This window comes from Peromyscus californicus, unplaced genomic scaffold, assembly GCF_007827085.1.
Source record: "Peromyscus californicus insignis strain IS unplaced genomic scaffold, ASM782708v3 Scaffold_4__1_contigs__length_199733344, whole genome shotgun sequence".
Taxonomy (NCBI): Eukaryota; Metazoa; Chordata; class Mammalia; order Rodentia; family Cricetidae; genus Peromyscus; species Peromyscus californicus.
In genome coordinates, this window is record NW_026294562.1 from 135,689,777 (window position 1) to 135,707,472 (window position 17,696).

Here is a 17,696-nt window from a genome sequence, read left to right on the forward strand (position 1 = left end):
CCTCACAGCTACTAACTGGATCGGCCTGCGGAAGCTGCAAGAACTTGACCTTGCTGACAACAAGCTGACGGAGCTCCCCGCCTTCTTCATGCACTCCTTCAAGTCACTCAGCTCTCTGAATGTCTCCAGAAACAGCCTGAAGAGCTTTCCTGATCCCTGGTCCTGCCCTTTGGTTTGTATCCTGAAAGCCACAGTCGAGTCTGAACACCACTCTGTACATCCTCACTTCACCTCCTTTGGGGTCACACTGTGCGTCGAGTGCTGTTCCACATCGTAGCCGGGGCCCACAGCACTCAGTCTAAAGTAACACCTGTAAGCCGACTGGTGTTACTAGCCGACTAGTCTGTCTGGCTCCAGATATAAGGGACACACGGTAGCCACTCCAGAGCTTTGTACGGCAGCAGCTCGTACCCTGACACAGGATGATACGAGGGATGGGGAGTTGGCTCTTTTGGTAAAGTGCCTGCCACACAAATATGAGGACTTGAATTTGATCCCCAAGAATCCACATAAAAAAAAAGCCACGTGTGGGTCTGCAGAGATGGCTCCGTGGGGAAAGTGCTTGTTTATGCAAGCATCGGGAACTAAGCTTTTCCCAGCACCCAAGACGCAAAGATAGGATCCCATGGGCAAGCTGGCTAGCTAGACCAAACGTTTATGAGCTCAGAGTTCAGTGAAAGATCCTGCCTCAGTATATAAGATGGGACGTAAACTAAGAAGACGCCTGCCATCAGCTCCTGGCCCCCACGTGCACACATGTGCACACATGCATATATTTATACATGTGAGCACACATACATACAGGTCATGCACAATTTTTAGAAAGTCAGGTATGGCAGCATGTGCCTGTAATCCCGGCACTGAGAAGTGGGGATAGGAGGATCCCTGGTGTTGGCTGGGCAGCCAGTCTAGACAACTGAGGGGCTCTAGGTTCAGTGAGAGACCCTGTCTCAAAATAATAATAATAAAAAAAAGATGGTGGAGAGCCATTGGAGAGACACCCATCATTAACCTTTGGCCTCTACATGTATGTGTGTACACACACAATCCTGATGTGTCCTACATACGAACACAAATGCCAAAGCAGGGTGCAGTTCTTTGGTGCACACAGGAGTCTGCATGCACAATGCCGCAGACTAAACGAGGTTTTGTTTCTTGGGAATCTGGCTGGTTGAAGCCGATGAATAACATGGGGAATATTTGTGCTTTGTTGCTGTTGGTTTCAACCAGGAAATTCTCCATCACGAGAATAAGCATTTCTAGTTTGACCATGTGCATGGGGAAAGCAGTGTCTCTGGAGAACACGGCTCTGAATCAGTCTGTTATTTCCCAGGACCACGGACCGGATGGTGACGAGGGGGAAAAACTATGAGCCACCTCTGTCTCCCCCAGGAAACTGTATCCCTGCTCCCGCAGGACAGGACAACGCAGGCATGGAGCATTTGAAGCCTCTCTCCTTACACTGCACCATGCTCACGGAGCCCTGCCTGATAGCCTCACTTCTGACTTCAAACTGACAAACAGACTTCTAGGCAGCGCAACACTTGGAAAACTACTTACGATTCTCTCCCCTCTCTCCTCAAACTCCTAGAGATGTTGTAAAGCCTCCAGAAACGCCCTGGAATCGCTGCCAGACAAAATGGCTGTCTTTTGGAAAAACCACCTTAAGGATGTGGATTTCTCCGAGAACTCGCTGAAAGAGGTGCCCCTGGGGCTTTTCCAGCTTGATGTGAGTCCAATAGTGTTTCATTTCTCATTGTCAGCACTGGTAAGAAAAAAAATCACTCTGGGCTGCAGGGAGTCTGTGTGCTTTTTCCAAGTTTGTGAAACACACACACACACACACACACACACACACACACACACACACACACAAAGTCAGGGATAAGTTCGCCTACTAAAAACACGCTTGGTCTTGAGCAAAGATGGAAGTGAGGGAACGGTCACCATGGAGACAGCTATGTCGGGGAAGGGCTTGTTTCCCTGTGTCAGTCACTTCTCATTGCTGTGACGAACACCTTGAGAAACCAACTTACATGTGAGAAGGGCTTGTCGTGGCTCAAGGCTTGGGAGGAGGTGCCAGTCGGTAGACGCATCCACCATGGTTGATTCCAGGGTTTGGGGACTGTGATGAAGCAGTGCAGCATGGTAGGGCAAAGCTGTTCATCTCACAACCAGGACTTGAACTCAAGGGGAGGCAGAAGAGGTGTAACCCCAATGTCCTCCTCAAGCGCACACCAGTGATGAGCAGAACACCTCCACAGAACACCTCCACAGAACACCTCCACCAGGACACCTCCACCAGAACACCACCAGAACACCTCCACCACAGCATCTCTGCCACAGCACCTCCCGCCAGAACACCTCCCGCAGACCCTGGCTCTAAAAGGTTTCACCACCTCCCAGTCGCTCTGAGAGACATAGTGTCCACCTTTACTGGTTTTTTGTTTAACCCATGGACCTTTAGGGAGTGTTCCAGATCCAAAAGATCAGCCCCCAGGACTTCGTTTCTCTGTGGAACCTTTGTTTTGCTTTTCGTTGTCCTGGGGATTGAACCTGGAGCCTCACGCGTAGCACAAAAGTGCTCTCTACCACAGAGCTGCAGCCCCTGGCTTCATGTTGAAGCTTTGAAGCATGATGGAGAGATGACTCCATCGGTCCCTGGCACTCTTTCCCCTGCTCCTAGAGACCCCACTGAGCACCACAAACTCCAGGAGGAGACTCTGTACCTACAGTACTTTACCGTTGCCTACCCTGGGTCTTCAGCAGGCTGTGAGGCCCTAGGCTAGTCCCAGAACAAGGGATTGCTAACTATTCACCCAAAGCAGTAGGACACTCCCTGGAGAGTCTCATGGTGGAATCACAGGCCATGTTGTCCGGGAAAGGTGCCTATGTTTGAACACACAGGTGCAGCCCCTAATCTTCCTAGACCAGCCAGCTGTTCAGATCATCCAGAAAGCCAAAGACATCAAGGGTCCCTTCAGTGTGCGTATCTCTGAAAATAGGGACTATCAAGTCATAGATCCGTAAGCAAGCATGGGACACAGAAAGGGACCCACACGTACTCACAGCCAAAGGAAGTGGGAGTGCTGCTGACTGAGAACCATGTCACTGGTACCCACAGGGACCAACTGGCCATGAGTTCTTACCGTTCACTGCCTCCCAACTCTGAGTCCATCCCTCACACCATCACCTTGCAGGGTAGCTTGGCCAGCAAGGTGGGATAGAGCCTCGTCAAATCTCACCACCCTGTTCTGTAGCATCCCAATTTTCCCCTTGTCTCTGGATTGGAGATTGGGCAGGCCTTCACATCCCAGCCCAAGCCCTGGGCTAGTCCCTTGAGGAGGTTTTCATGGAAATGCAGGGGGTGACAACCATCCTGGGCCTAAGAGTAGGCCATGGTATCACCTCTCAACAACAGGAAACAAAGCATGTAGAGGCTTAATGTGGTACAGCAGTGTGGCGGCCCTCTAGTAGGTAGACCTGTGATAATGTCATCAAGAAATTGGGATATACATACAAATACTTGAAAACTCCCAATGACATCTAAAATCTGAAACCCTTGCATTTTTGAATAAAGGAGACTCACCACGCAGGGTCTTGAAAGAAATGATTATGTTGGCATAAGCTCTAGGGCTCTCATTAAAGAAAAACATCCTCCAAGTGAGTAGGGACCCCAGTAGGCTTGCATACAGCAAGTCACAGGGATGAGCCGCCTATGTGGGGACCCCAAGGAGTCCATACTGACATCTGAGAACACGTGGCTAAGGCAGACCACCCATGGTCTTGTTGCCTCTCTTTGGGGACCACCCAAGAAGGAAGTCACCAAGAGGCAGCAGGAACCCAGCATCACTCGACCACCTGATGGTACCCTGTGTGCTCCAGACAGGAACCCACTAACCATGACTCTTAAGAACCTTTGGCCTCAAGATTCTACAGTTCTCATTGGCCTTGACAAGGGAAAGTCTGAATGCATTGTTCATCCTCTCTGCTTGAAACAATTTGGGGAGTCTTGTGAATAGAAAGAGGCTGTGATTGTCCGGCTGTACGTTGACAGGGAGCAGACTGACTTGTCGCTCCATCCCCTCCCTTTCACGGTTGACACCGTCTCTTCCTCTCCCCTCCCTCTTTCAGGCCCTCATGTTCTTGAAGTTGCAGGGAAACCAGCTGCTGTCGCTGCCCCCTCAAGAGAAGTGGAGCTGCCCACAACTCAAGACCCTGGACCTCTCCAGAAACCAACTTGGCAAGTAAGCAGGGGATCCTTTCCCCCAGTGTGTAGAGAACCAGGGATAGGGGTCTCCATGCCCCCAGATGTATGTCTGCCTGCAGGTGAGCAGGAGATGGCTGAGCCCCAGGCTGCTGTATCCCAGTCAGGCAGCACTGAAGGTCTTCTGGAACCGTCGTGGAGGCTGCAGGTCTGAGAGTAGGGCGTCATCAAGTCCTTGGCTTGTTAAAGTAGCCATCCCTGTACCTCTCCACGATCATCCCCTTTACCCCCTCCCTCTGAACACCAGCCATATTAGACTAGGTCCCATCCTAATGAGCTTATGCCGACATAATCATTTCTTTCAAGACCCTGTGTGATGAGTCTCCTTTATTCAAAAATGCTTGGGACCAGAAGGGTTTCAGATTTTAGATGTCGTTGGGAGTTTTCAAGTATTTGTATGTATCCCAAACATCCTGGGTTGGGACCAAAAGCTAAACACAAGACTTATGTGTGTGTCACACGCCCCCATCCCCAGCCTAAGGACAATTTCATGCAGCATTTTTAGCACACTGGAGTTTTAGCTGCGGCACAGCTCTGAGGTCAGGTCTGGAATGCTCTCCTTTCAACATCACACTGGTGCTTGCAGGGTTGGGCTTTGGGAGGCATCTGGATTTAAACTTTTGGATGAAGGATGCTACTGTGTGACTTCTTCTGGGGAGAACTGACCACACGTCTTTCCCCATATGGCACACTAATGACAGACCACAGAAACAATCTCCCCAAATAGAGCTTGAAGAACTGATGTCGGAGTCGCTTTCAGGGCCCTGGGTGACTCAGAGGCACCGTCTCACCCCAGGCATAGGTGTCACCTCTCAAAAGCTGCATCCTGCCCACCTTGCAGGCAGCTCTACCAAAGAGTCTCCTGTTCCCCAGCAACTGTGACTTGTTATATAACCTGCGAGGGTTGGGGGTTTGTGAATGGTATAATGTTCCCGCGCTTCCTGTGTCTTAGAAGTTGCCCTCTTCCCTCCAGGAGGGAATGGTTCCAGTTCAGAGGAAGTAGGCACTCACACAATTGAGTCTCAATGTGTATTCCAAATTCCAAAATCCTGGGATAAGGATTCCAGGGGACATCGTGCAGCCCGTGAGCGGGGCCTTCCATCTGTAACTGTTACATACAATACAGGCCAGACTAGAAGTCTATAAATCCCTTACCAGCTGCTAATGTGGTCATAGGTGGAAGGAAATGGATTCACCCAACAAAAGGTGAAAGGTTGAAGGTGAGAGCAGACCCTTGGGGTCAATGGCTCGAGGTTACCCGGAAACATATCAGCAGAGCATACACCCAAAGGCAGCCTCCCTGCAGACAGTGGACAGTGTCCTTGCCACCAGAATGCCACGTACAGAAGCGCTTGCCCCTGCTTGAAGCTGGAAAGCCTGAGAATGTGAGACTAATGGTCATGGCAGTTAGATTATCCTTTCTAATTGCTTCTTCTAGAAGACCCCTGAGCTCCCTCACATAAACTGCAGGAATGCCAAGCACCTGCTGATAGAATTTACTGCTGTCCCCATGGTTCTGTGTTATGTAGTCAGAGCTAATATACTCCATGTTGTTGACATGCTGGCCTCAAATTTATGGGGGTTCTTTTTCTCCCTCTACAGAAATGAAGATGGGCTTAAAACAAAGCGGATCTCCCTGTTCACCACCAGAGGGCGCCAGCGTTCTGGAACTGAGGCAGGTGAGTGCTGGACTGGGAAGACCGAGGCATCCTGGCGATGAGGCAAGGCAGTGTAGCCTTATCTTCCTGTCATATGTTGGGTTTTTCTTTTCCTTTCCCTGTTGGAATGCCAGAGGTGGCTATGGTCAGCTGAAACGCCTCCCAGTAAGTAAATGATGACTGCTAACTCATGCCACTTGTGTGCACGCCTGTGGCCCTGTCTCCCCACCTGGAGCCCAGCAATGCTAGTAGCTATCCACCACATACAGAGAACTTCCCTACACTGCATGCACGAGAGCCTCAGTGCTCATGGGAGGTGGACAAGGCCATCTATGTTGCACATAGGGAAACTGAGGCTCCCCGTGTACCCCAGTCATCATAGACCAGTGGCTCATACAATAGATACTTCCTCCTCACAGTTCTAGGGGCTGGAAGCCATGTCAGGGTGCAATCATGGCTGGGTTTGGGAGAATCAGGCTTTCTAACTTGCCCACAGCCGCCTGCTCACTCCCACTCCACCCACACATGGTGGAAAGTCTCTCCTAACAGGATTCTTCCGTCATGAAGAACCCACCCTCGTGACCCCATCTAAACCTAATACCTTCTTCCCAAAGTTCTGGTCTGCAGATCAAGGGTCAGGGCTTCTGCGTATGCTCCATGTTTCTTGACTAGTTCTGACCCTGTGGTAGAGCCAGGCTTCCACGAAGACTGTGGGAGTCCACCTCTGGGGGCAGGACCAACGCTACCCAGTCCTTTCTGCTGTATCATGACATCTGAGTCCTATTAGAGGCCACAGCCGCACTAGCTCATGGGCCGAAGTGTGGCAGAGGGGCTCAAGGGCTTCCTAGGGCTTCAAGAGTAGAACTTTTGAGTTTATGTTTTTGTCCCTCATACGGCCTGTGCTGGGTAGGAAATTTCTCAGGAAAGACTTTTTGTCCTTCAGTGAAATCCTGCCCAGTGGCAAACAATTGTCCCTCCACTGTAACCCCCAAGTGGTAACTTCTTCTTATTCTTTGGCTATAATAGAGGTATGGGTGTGTGTGTGTGTGTGTGTGTGTGTGTGTGTGTGTGTGTGTGTACAGTGGTTTGTAGAGTCATATATGAGTATGTGGGTTTCATATCATTGAACAAGTAACTATTGGAACAGAATCCAAAAATAGAAGTAAGTAAATGCAGTCTACCTTACTGTGTCTGTGATCAACGAACAGCTGACTGGAAAGTGCGTGAGAAAAGTTGCGTGAGAGAAGTCGCGTCTATCCCAAGTCTGCACGCGTGTTCCTATTGTTCTCTAAACAACGCCATGTAACAGCTATTGCCTCCACATCCCCAGTGACGGACAACACAGGTCATCTAGACATGATTTGAAGGCTGCAGGAGGAGATGTGTGGGTTCCTGCATCTTTACATAAGGAACTTCAGCATCCGTGGATTTTGGTAGCTGTTGTAGAGGGGGCATCCTGGAACCAGTTTCTCGGGGTTCCTGTGTACAAATGGAATTAATATAGAGCGAAGGTGGCATTGTGATCGAGTAGAAAATACTGTTTTCAGGTTTTAACAAACAGTGTTGGTGTAACCAGCTAGGAGGGAATGCAGTGATAGTGTCCTTTCCTTCTGTCAGTGATAGCAATGCCCATACGGAGAGCAGGCTTGTGTATAAAAAGAAAAATCACACTTTAGAGGACACTTGTGTGGTTTGAGGTTGGGAGAGACTTTTAAAAGCTGGCCAGAAATCTTTTCACTTCTGTGTTTTTTAAATATTTATTTATTAGGTATACAGTGTTCTGCCTGCATGTGTCCTTGCAGGCCAGAAGAGGGCACCAGATCTCACTACAGGTTGTGAACCCCCATGTGGGTGCTGGGAATTGAACCCGGGTCCTCTGGACGAAAAGTCAGTGCTCTTTACCACCATCTCTCTAGCCCCTCATTTTCTTTTATTTTTATACGTGATCTCACGCTGTAGACCTGGAAATTCACTCTGTAGCCTCAAAGGCGATCGTCCTGCCCAACCTCTCAAGTGCTGAGATTATAGTTGTGGGCCACCCTGCCCCCAAAAAACATTTTTAAGGCCCCAAATCTTGGCTTTGTAAAACTTGAAAAGTTTTATTTGGTGAAAGACATTACAGACAAAGGCTTCCTGCAAACTTCTGAGAACTATTTCCCACAGAAATCACTGTGACACAGATCGGCACACAAGTCTCTAATATATAAAGAATGCTTATAATTTATTCAGATATGTTCATGAATATACATATGAATATGACAACCCCATAAGAAAAAAATAGCAACAAAAAATAAAGTTTTGAAAAATAAGTCCAGACAGCCAGGAGACAGATAAAGGGACCTGTTTCCGTGCCGATAGGGAAATATAGTTTATGAAGTTTCGTAACTGGGCCTTTCTCTTTTATTTTTTTTCCTGTGTGTGAGTATAGGACCCAAGACTTTGGGCATACTGGGCAAGTGCTCTGCCACTAAGCCATCCCCTCAGCCCAGCTGGCCCCTTTTTAAATGGAAGCCCCTCAGCCTTGGGAAATTGAGTACAGATGTAAGGATCTCACTTGGAAAGAAAGAGAAACAGACACTATAGTGTCCCTGGTGCCAATGGGACAGTGGACAAGAGCGTAGGCTGGGGACAGTCTCGGTCACTGGAGCCACTTGCTGGAGGCCACTCGTGTGCTTTGCCTTCTACGCAAGCATGTGGGACCCTTTTGGGGACCAAGGCGGTGTCACTAGAAGGTAGACCAGTTGCCATAGCCTGTAGAAACTGCTGCATAGGAAGGTCAAGCCGCACAGCGAGAAGGTCATCGGAGTGAGCTGGTAGCCAGTGGGGGAGGCCACACCTTCCAAGACTCCCTGGCAGAGGGCATCATGGCATGGGTAGATGACAAAGGCCTCCTGCTTTTTCAGTTGCGTCTGGAATTTTGAGGGCCACCCCTGAGTGAAATCCAGGCAAGGTGCCCTTGCCGGCTCTGTTCCTCAGCAGAGTTGTTCTCCCAGGGCGGTTGACCTGGGGTAAAGAGTTATCTATAAAAGACGGCTTGTGTGCGGGTGGACAGTTAAATTCCAGGGAGGTTTACGTACATTCAAGCAGTCATATTTGTGCGGTTGCCTTGTCCAAAAATAATTTGGATGACCGTTTTTTACGGTAAAACTGAGACGAGCCGAGTCATAAATAACTTATGAATAAATAACAGTTCATAAATACCTCTAGCTGTGTTCTCCCCAGCCTAGTTTCCACAGCTCCCAGCCGTTGGCTGGGGGTGTGACAGGTGTTGCCTCCATTCAGAGGTGTGGCTCCTTATTCCCCTCATCTGTCACTTAAGGAGCCTTCATAAACACCAGGGTGAAACTTCAGACTTGGCCGGTCCCACGGCCAGCTGCTCAGTGTTCCCTCCGTGGGCAAGAAAGCATGCCTTTCCACTCCCAGAAAAACATGAAGCCATTTCATCGAAAGGGGAAAGAAAGCGCTTTTGAACATCTTTCTCCAGGACCGAGGTGTAGGACCAAGTCGCCTGGGCAAGCTGCTGCCATGCTATTTCCACAGCTGCAGTGAATCCAGCTCACAGCATAGCGGCGAGCTGGGCAGGGTTTTCTTAACATTCATCTTAGTAGTCTGGCATCGTCTCTCTCCCAGGATGTTCTCTGAGGCCAGGTTACCTCGTGCTCATCAGTACTGCCACTCTATGGGTGGAGAGATGCCCTCGCTGAGGGAGGTAGTTGTATCTAGGTAACTGAACATGATTTCAGGCCCCGACAAGAATGTTGCTTTCTCTATCCTCTACATCACCCTGGCTGGCAGTCTGTCCTAGCAGGGGGCTTTGAGGCAGAGCATGCATCTTGGATCCCCTGTTTTCCAGTGGGATATCCTGTCCATTCTCTTTGCTTTTTGAGGAAGCGGGTGTGGGGGATAAAGGTTCCTCAGAGATCCTGCTATAGTCTAAACCCCTGAATCCCATTAATGCGCGTTTCCAAGCTTTGTATGACATTCTTTCTCTGCACAAAGGCTCGGGTGCTGTGGAAACAGCAAATGTGACGTGATCTTAATGGTAATCTCATAATTAGCTTCATGAATGAACTTACTTGAATACTAAAGAGTTGGCTGGTTTTTCAGAGAGTAATATCTTAAGGAACATTTATATATTAAAAAAAAACTTGGTTCATATGTTTCTTTGTTGATTAGCTTTTTCTTTCATTGAAGAGGGAATGCTGTATATTTTAAAACAAAATGGGTATTTGGCTTTCTAGTAAGTTCTTCTCTAGATGTGACTATGAGTTTGTGTAACACACACATGTATGTGTGCGTCTGTGCATGTGTGTTGTATGTGCACGCATGCATGTAACACTCACATGCTGGGCTGATACACGTGTGCATATCTGCAGATATTTTCTGTCACACTAATAAGCCCTTTTAGGGACATGATTCTGCTCCTGACTTTTCCAAGTCTCCAGAAGTCATCACTTTACACACACGTGACCTGCACCATGCTTTGTAATCACTGCACATTATTCTATGGCTTAGAAAATCCCCTGCGGGCGTGTATCTATGGAGGATAGGCCGCCCTCCTTTCTCGATGCTGTTGCAAACACATATGTCACCGAGGGTCCCTGTCCTTATGTCTCTGTCACATGTGCTTACAAGAATGTCTGTAGAATTGGAATTGATAGGTAGGTCAGGAAGTTGAGCACGGTAGGCTTCCCAGCATGCTCTGCAGACATCGCATCGATTTGTATAGCACCTCCACACTGCAGTCATCCGGACGGTTCAGAAGCACGGTCTCTTTTGACTTCATTGGCAGCGTGCATGCTAGAATTCCCAGCTTTCCTGAGTGAATCTTTGGAGGTCCTTTGTCTGAATGAGAATCATCTTGACGCCGTCCCTCCATCCGTCTGCCTGCTGAAGAACTTATCAGAGCTCTACTTGGGCAAGTAAGTTCATGTCAGGGCAGGTGCAAGCCCAGCAAAGCAGAAAGTCCTCCCTTACGTCACTGGGGACCAGAAGCAGTAGCGCTGCTTTCCGATTGGGTGGGATGTGAAAGGTAGAGGGAGGAAGGGTGAGTGACCACAGCTGGTTGCTTGACTGGGGGACGGTGAGGAGGACAGCTGCGTCCCTGACCCCTCCGTGCAGTGAACTTCACCGTGTACCAGGTCCCGGCAGGGGCTTAAGTAGCAGGTAAAACTTGAGTGCCCGTAGAAAGTGTTGCATTAAGGTTGAAAATGGAGAGGCTTTGCAAGAGGAAGTAGTGGCCGTTCGGATGATGGTAGTGTCATTAGTGAAAGAGAGAGGGTAGTTGTGGACGGGGACTCAGTGGAGACTCACAGAAGTCAGAACAAATGTTTGCATCCTGGTGATGCACGGGTGTCATGGGCATAGTGTTTAAGTGGAATAGTGAGATGAAGGCCCAAGGCACGTGGCTTGGATCAGAACTTGGCAATGGCCCCTGCAGACTGCGGAGGCTTAGGAGAGCTGTAGACCCGTGTGTCCACGTATGTGCTTGTCTCTCACGGTGACTTGTTTGCTGCAGTAATCCTGGCCTCCGAGAGCTCCCTCCTGAACTAGGCCAGCTGGGAAACCTCTGGCAGCTGGACATTGAAGATCTGAACATCAGCAATGTGCCTGCAGAAGTCAGGAAAGAAGGTAGGGCCTCCCCAGCCCTGTTCCAATCACTGCCTTGGGAAGATAACTCAGGTTCCCTTGGTAGACCTGAAGGGACCAGTTGGTGAGTAAACTGTGGGGCCCAGCTCCAGCTCAGAGTTGGGGAGATGCTAGGGAACTGGCCCCAACACAGTAGCTGGCAACAGTCCCAAGGCTGGGAGTGGCTAGGTAGTAGAGTGTGCCGACTAGGGCGGCAAGGACGTTGTCCCACAGGCCTGACTTTCACACTTAATTTGGGGGTAGTTATCATCATCCCTTCCCTCTCTCAGACTCCCCATCTTCCCTTGAAACACACAGAAATTGGGACAGAATTTGGCCTCCTAAGGAATGTGAGTGCATCCCCTTTATACATCATCTAGGGTATCCACTTTTCCCCTCTTCTGATTTCTCACAGGCCCCAAAGCAACACTGTCTTTCCTACGTGCTCAGCTGCGCAAGGCAGAGAAGTGCAAGCTAATGAAGATGATCCTCGTGGGTCCCCCACGCCAGGGCAAGTCCACACTCCTGGAGATCTTACAGACGGGCAGGGCCCCCCAGGCAGCACACAGCGAGGCCACCATCAGGACCACCAAGTGGGAGCTCCAGAGACCAGCGGGCTCTAAAGCCAAGGTGAAGGGTGGTGGACACACAGTGGGTGGGAGGGACCTCCCTGTGGGCTGTTCTCCATTCCCCCGGAGACCCTGGACATTCTGAATCCGGGGCCCAAGACGTTCTGAGCTGCTTGCTCTGCACCAGCCCTTGCCAAGAGTGACGAATCAATTCTTTCTGTGACCTTGTATTTTTCTGTCAGACTGAAGTCAAGGCTCTGGGCCAGTGGTTCTTGACCCTGCCTGTCTGCTGGATTCCCTGGGGGACTCTTAATGAGCACATGCTCAGACTTCAAAGCTGGCCTCCAAGACTTAGATTCAAACAGGGGCTCCCCTAGGGCTAAGAACAAAGTACCACGGCAGACAGGGAGGTACACCTCAGCATCTCTCAGCTCCCTTAAAAGGAGACTGAGGAGGTACCCCAGGAGCCAATGCCCGGTCCTGCCTAATTCCTGCTTTCATTCAAGCTCTGAAAAGGTTCCATTAAATAGCCTCTTTAAAATGAATTCTTCACCAACTTGTTCATGGTCCTCATTCCCATTCAGGTCCAAGCGGCTAGAAATAAACTTTTTTTTTTTTTTTTTTTTTTTTTTTTTTTTTTTTTTTTTTTTGCCTTTTGAAGCAGAAAAGAAACTGTGGGATCTTAGCCTGGTGCTTGTATTAGTTATTTTTATGTTGCTGTGACCAAAATGCAAACTACCCATCAGAAATGACTTAGAGGAGAGTACAAGTATTGGCTCATGACCCCAGAGGTTCCTTCCACTATTTCTTGGCCCTTCTATTGAGCTGATCATGGAGGTTGATATGTGTGATGAGGATCGCACCTCACAATGGGGGACAGGAAGCAGAGGGTGACAGGAAGTGGCCAGGATAATACACTCCCAAGGACCTGCCTCTAGTGACCTGCTTCCTCCATCTAAGAAGTCTCTAGAACTTCCTAAGATTTCACCAGCAGGGCACCAAGTATTCAAGACATAAGCCCCCAGTAGACATTTCAAATCCAAACTCTAACTCCATCCATAGCACACACAGAGAGTGCTTTTGCCCTGGGTACCAGACAATGCCATCCTCATCGGCTGAATATGCGTCTCTGCCTCGCTGTGGTGATTCAAGGACCCAAGGTAGAGAAAAGTTTACAGGGTAGAAAGCCAAGAGGCTCTGTCCAGCTGGGGCATGGTTTTCTTCTCCAAGCCCAGTACAATGAGAGCTAAGCTTGATTGCAGAGTTTTTCCACATAAAACCTTCTTCCAAATCAGGGGACTCCAGTTTGAGAAATGGAGCGTTCTGAAGGTGTAAGCTAACATACTCAGAGCTGGTCCTCCTAAGAATGGGACTCTTGGGGCTAGGAGTACACATCAGTGGGGCAGCCTTTGATGAGCATTGCAAGGCCATGAGTTCAATCCCCAGCACCCAAAATAAACATAAGAGCAGGGTCCTGCCTGTGGGGTTCAGCACAGTGAGCTAATGAATCCCAGGCCCACTCAGAACAGACAGGGAGTGACTCTCGCTGACTCACGTCTGAAGGTCCTCTAAAATAACCAGAATTTCCTACAGTACCCTTGGCTTTGCTGTTTTGACAATGACTCAGTCACTTTTGTTCCCATCTGTTATTCAGTGAATGGGTGCCCAGGCTTGAGGGGTGGACGGCATGAAACCGCCTTCCCTTGGAAGCCATTGCGCTCCTGTGAGCGCCGAGGCCCATCCCGCCCTGCGCGGCTGACCTTTAGCTGGCTGAGAACAGCTGTTTGCTTTCATCTTTATACAAAACCAGGTCAGCACGCTGTCTATGGCTCGGAGGCCAAATGCTGCCTCATGAAAATGACTCCTGGCTACAGCGAACTGTAGCCTTGGCTCCTAGGCCAGCTCTGAGCTCATGCAGTGATACAGAAACTGTTTCCACAGCCTTCCTGGCAGCCTGCTTCCTGTCGTTGGGTTCTCACGTCAGGGGTGTTTCCCAGCCTCGTTGGTGGGCGCTAACCTTTGACCTACACGAGTTCAGGGACGCCTCCACCGTTTGGCCCCCTGCACAGAGAGGGTGGGAGCCATGAGGTCAAAGTGGGGCCCTCCTCCCACCAGATGTCTTCCAACTTCGGAGAGCCTAAGATAACCAACACAACAGCCCGTGATCTCCTCAGATGCCCGACTCTGTTAGCAGCAAATGGAAGCCCCCAGAAGTCTATCTCTGGGCCACTGGGCTCTTTTCCTTTGCCAGGATTGCTAATTTAGACGCAGTGGAGTCTGTAACTTTTCCATAGCCATGTCTTTCTGAGACGCATTCCGCGTTGTAAATTTTCTTGTGGTTCACTTGCCCCCCTCGGTCACTCAAATGCCCCCCTTCTGTGCCTTGTTGCTCAAGTAGGTTGAATCCGTGGAGTTCAACGTCTGGGACATTGGGGGCCCGGCCAGCATGGCCACCGTCAATCAGTGCTTCTTCACGGACAAGGCCCTGTATGTGGTGGTCTGGAACCTGGCACTGGGAGAGGAAGCCGTGGCCAACCTCCAGTTCTGGCTGCTCAATATCGAGGTGAGCGGCTGCCATCTTTGCCTCCTGGTGCTCAGGACGCAGCGCCCCAGGTTCTGTGTCCTGAAGCATTGTGTGGATTAAGAACAAAGGGACAGTGGAAAGGGAAACACTATTCTTCTGGAAGGCCCCAAATCCTGGCCTTGCTTGATTTTCACACCGAGAACTCAGAGGCCTCCTGGGCCTTAGAGCCCAATGCTCTTGCCATATTCTTATTTACCTGAAACCTAACAGTCCCAGGCATGCAAGGCAGACAGCACTCCCTCCCCGTGGAAAGGTGCCACTTGCCTGGCATAGGCCTCTCCCTCAGGTGGTTAGAAGGACCAGACATCCCTCTCCATGGGCTTTAAACTGCATGGAGTGGGTCACAGGGCACCTCAGTTCATAACTGGCCCATAGTGTTCAAATCCACAGGATGGTGGCTGAGTGTGGGTCACTAACACCTGGGGTTGACACATTTGCACACTGAGGAAACTGTTTCCCACTCTTTATTCAGGGGGCGGTGGGGGATGCAGGACTCAGCTGTGGAATTCTCTGTTACAGGCCAAGGCCCCAAACGCTGTTGTGCTGGTGGTCGGGACACACCTGGACCTAATCGAAGCCAAATTCCGAGTGGAGAGGATAGCAACACTACGTGCCTACGTGCTGGCACTCTGCCGCTCGCCGTCTGGGTCCAGAGCGACCGGCTTCCCGGATATCACTTTCAAACACTTGCAGTGAGTGTCGCCTGCCTCGCGCTTGCTGCTGTGCTTGCTGCTGCCGCCACGTGTGCTCTGTTCACTAAGACCGCAGCTCGCCTGGCATCTGTCCTGGGGATGGGCCAGGCTCCTCTGCACAGAGGGTGGTACCCTGAGCAGGGCTTGGCCCACTAAGTGACTAGAGACAGGGCCTGGAGACACCTAACTGTGCTTCCTTTCTGGGCCCTCTCCTTCCATCAGGGCTAGTACCAAGAGCACACAGCTCCCATGGAACAGAGTATGAGTTCGAGCACCATCCACAGTGTTTGCAGATCACTGTTGGAGGACAGACATCCCAGTCCTCGCATTGGATCCAAGTAGATCTGAGAATGACCGTTGAGTCTGAAAGTAGCGGCCGAGTATGGAGGGGGTGGGGCTGGTACGGATGAGACTAGCCACCCTGGGTGCGCCACTCAATTTACCTCTTGCCGGTAGCCATCACAGTGTCGGGACTCTGGAATTCAGACCATGAATCTGAGGCTTAGTAAAGGAAACCAAGATCCCTGGTCAGAATCGAATGTGCGTCGTGGCATCTGCTCTCGGATTCCCTCACTCTGGGTGGGATGGCATGGGTGCAGGTGTTCGGGTCAGGATGGCCTGCCAGCCTCGCTCATAGTGCAGCACCAGGATGTTGGGGACTCCTGGTACACCCCAAGAAAGATTTGGGAGGGTCTTTAATAACAGGAGTGCTGACTGGTTCAGAGTCATAGCCTCAACATGTACCTGCCTCACCCAGCTAGCACCCTTGGGAGGTGCCAGGACCTCTGGGCCCCCCTCTTCCTCTGTGAACTCAGCATACTGGGAAGACAGACCAAAGGGTGCCCAGCCTAGGGCTATGCACAGAGCAAAGCCTCCAGAACCTTCTTGTTCTCTCTTTAATGACTTCTCAAGACTTGTTGGCATCTGGGACAACCCTCCAGGAAGACAGGGGTGTTCTGTGCCCCCAGACAGAGAGGTGGCATGTTGATTAAGCCCCCACGTCTTTGCACACACAGCGAGATCTCCTGCAAGAACCTGGAAGGGCAGGAGGGGCTGCGGCAACTGATTTTCCACGTCACGTGCAACATGAAGGATGTGGGCAGCACCATCGGCTGCCAGAAACTCGCTGGCAGGCTGGTAAGTGTCCCTTCATCCACTTAGGCCAGAGGCTCCCACTTCCCATTGCCGGGATCCAGCTGACACCTTTACAGCCATTTGCAGGGTCGTTGGCCTGTCACAGCAGTCCTGGCATCACTAAGTCTGTAGTCACCTTGTCTGTGTGCCTATCCCCAACGGAGGCGGAGCAAAGCCGCGCTCTGACTCCTTTTGGCGTCCTGTCCTCCGACCCTGGGACCAGACAGTGGGGTGGTGGCGAGTGTTGGTGCAGGCAGCCTCCCGTGGACCTGAGAGCCTCGCCCCACCCGCACGCAGATCCCCAGGAGCTACTTCAGCCTTCAGGAGGCCGTGCTGGCTGAGCAGCAGCGCCGCAGTCTGGGTGATGAAGTGCAGTATCTGACGGACAGGCAGCTGGAGCAGCTAGTGGAGCAGACGCCTGGCAATGACATCAAGGACTATGAGGATCTGCAGTCTGGTAGGTCAAGAGTGGGTACCCGGGGGCATTGGTACGGGGGACCTGAAGGTCGGGCAGAAGTCAGTCCAAAGCCCTTGAGTAGGGTAGGGTAGGGTAGGGTAGGGTGAGCCACCTATGAGGTCCCAGTTGCACCTGGACCCTCAGCTCAGCAGCCTCGCAGGTTTACATGGTAGCACTCAACACGGGCCATCCTGCCTCCATGCTTCCTCCCCCCCACTTCTCCTTGCTGCCGCCATCCCCCCAACCATCCCTCCCCTGTGCCCTTCGCTCCTTGGACAGAGACCATGGCAGCCGCTCAGCAGAGGATGCACACAGGCACGGCCTCTGTGTCACCACCCTCCAGGACCTCGGTCCAGGAAGATAGCGAGGCTAAACCATTAGAACCAGTTCTTATTATTCGTGGTACTTAGCATCTAAAAGGTCGCCACAGCTACTGCGTTGGCAGATATGAGACCATTGCTCCTGGAGAAATAATAGGGTTAGGTTCCTGACTGCCTCTGGTCACATTGTCACCCACGAAGCAGTCGATAACTGTTTATTGTTTCAGGCCCGCCTCTGTTTTATACTGTTCTGGTTTATTTATTAAAGTACCCTGGCCCCAAGAAGCTTAGGGGAGGAAAGGGTTTGCTTGTCTTACAATTCCAGGTTTCAGTTCATCACCGAGGGGAAGTTGAGGCAGGAACCTGGCATCTAGTCACATCACATCC

At 50.8% G+C, this 17,696-nt stretch overlaps 1 protein-coding gene across 4 annotated transcripts in view; it reads left to right on the forward strand.

Annotated features, from left to right (window-relative positions):
- Lrrk1 (leucine rich repeat kinase 1) overlaps positions 1–17,696 on the forward strand; it is a 129,946-nt gene that overhangs the window by 75,169 nt on the left and 37,081 nt on the right. For all 4 annotated transcript variants that reach the window (XM_052713390.1, XM_052713391.1, XM_052713389.1 and 1 more), the window contains exons 8-18: positions 9–172; positions 1,592–1,729; positions 4,135–4,247; positions 5,870–5,946; positions 10,718–10,847; positions 11,444–11,556; positions 11,969–12,183; positions 14,521–14,685; positions 15,226–15,398; positions 16,415–16,535; positions 16,830–16,989. In XM_052713390.1, coding sequence (XP_052569350.1) covers positions 9–172; positions 1,592–1,729; positions 4,135–4,247; positions 5,870–5,946; positions 10,718–10,847; positions 11,444–11,556; positions 11,969–12,183; positions 14,521–14,685; positions 15,226–15,398; positions 16,415–16,535; positions 16,830–16,989 — 1,569 coding nt within the window. The remainder of the gene's footprint in view (positions 1–8; positions 173–1,591; positions 1,730–4,134; positions 4,248–5,869; positions 5,947–10,717; positions 10,848–11,443; positions 11,557–11,968; positions 12,184–14,520; positions 14,686–15,225; positions 15,399–16,414; positions 16,536–16,829; positions 16,990–17,696) is intronic.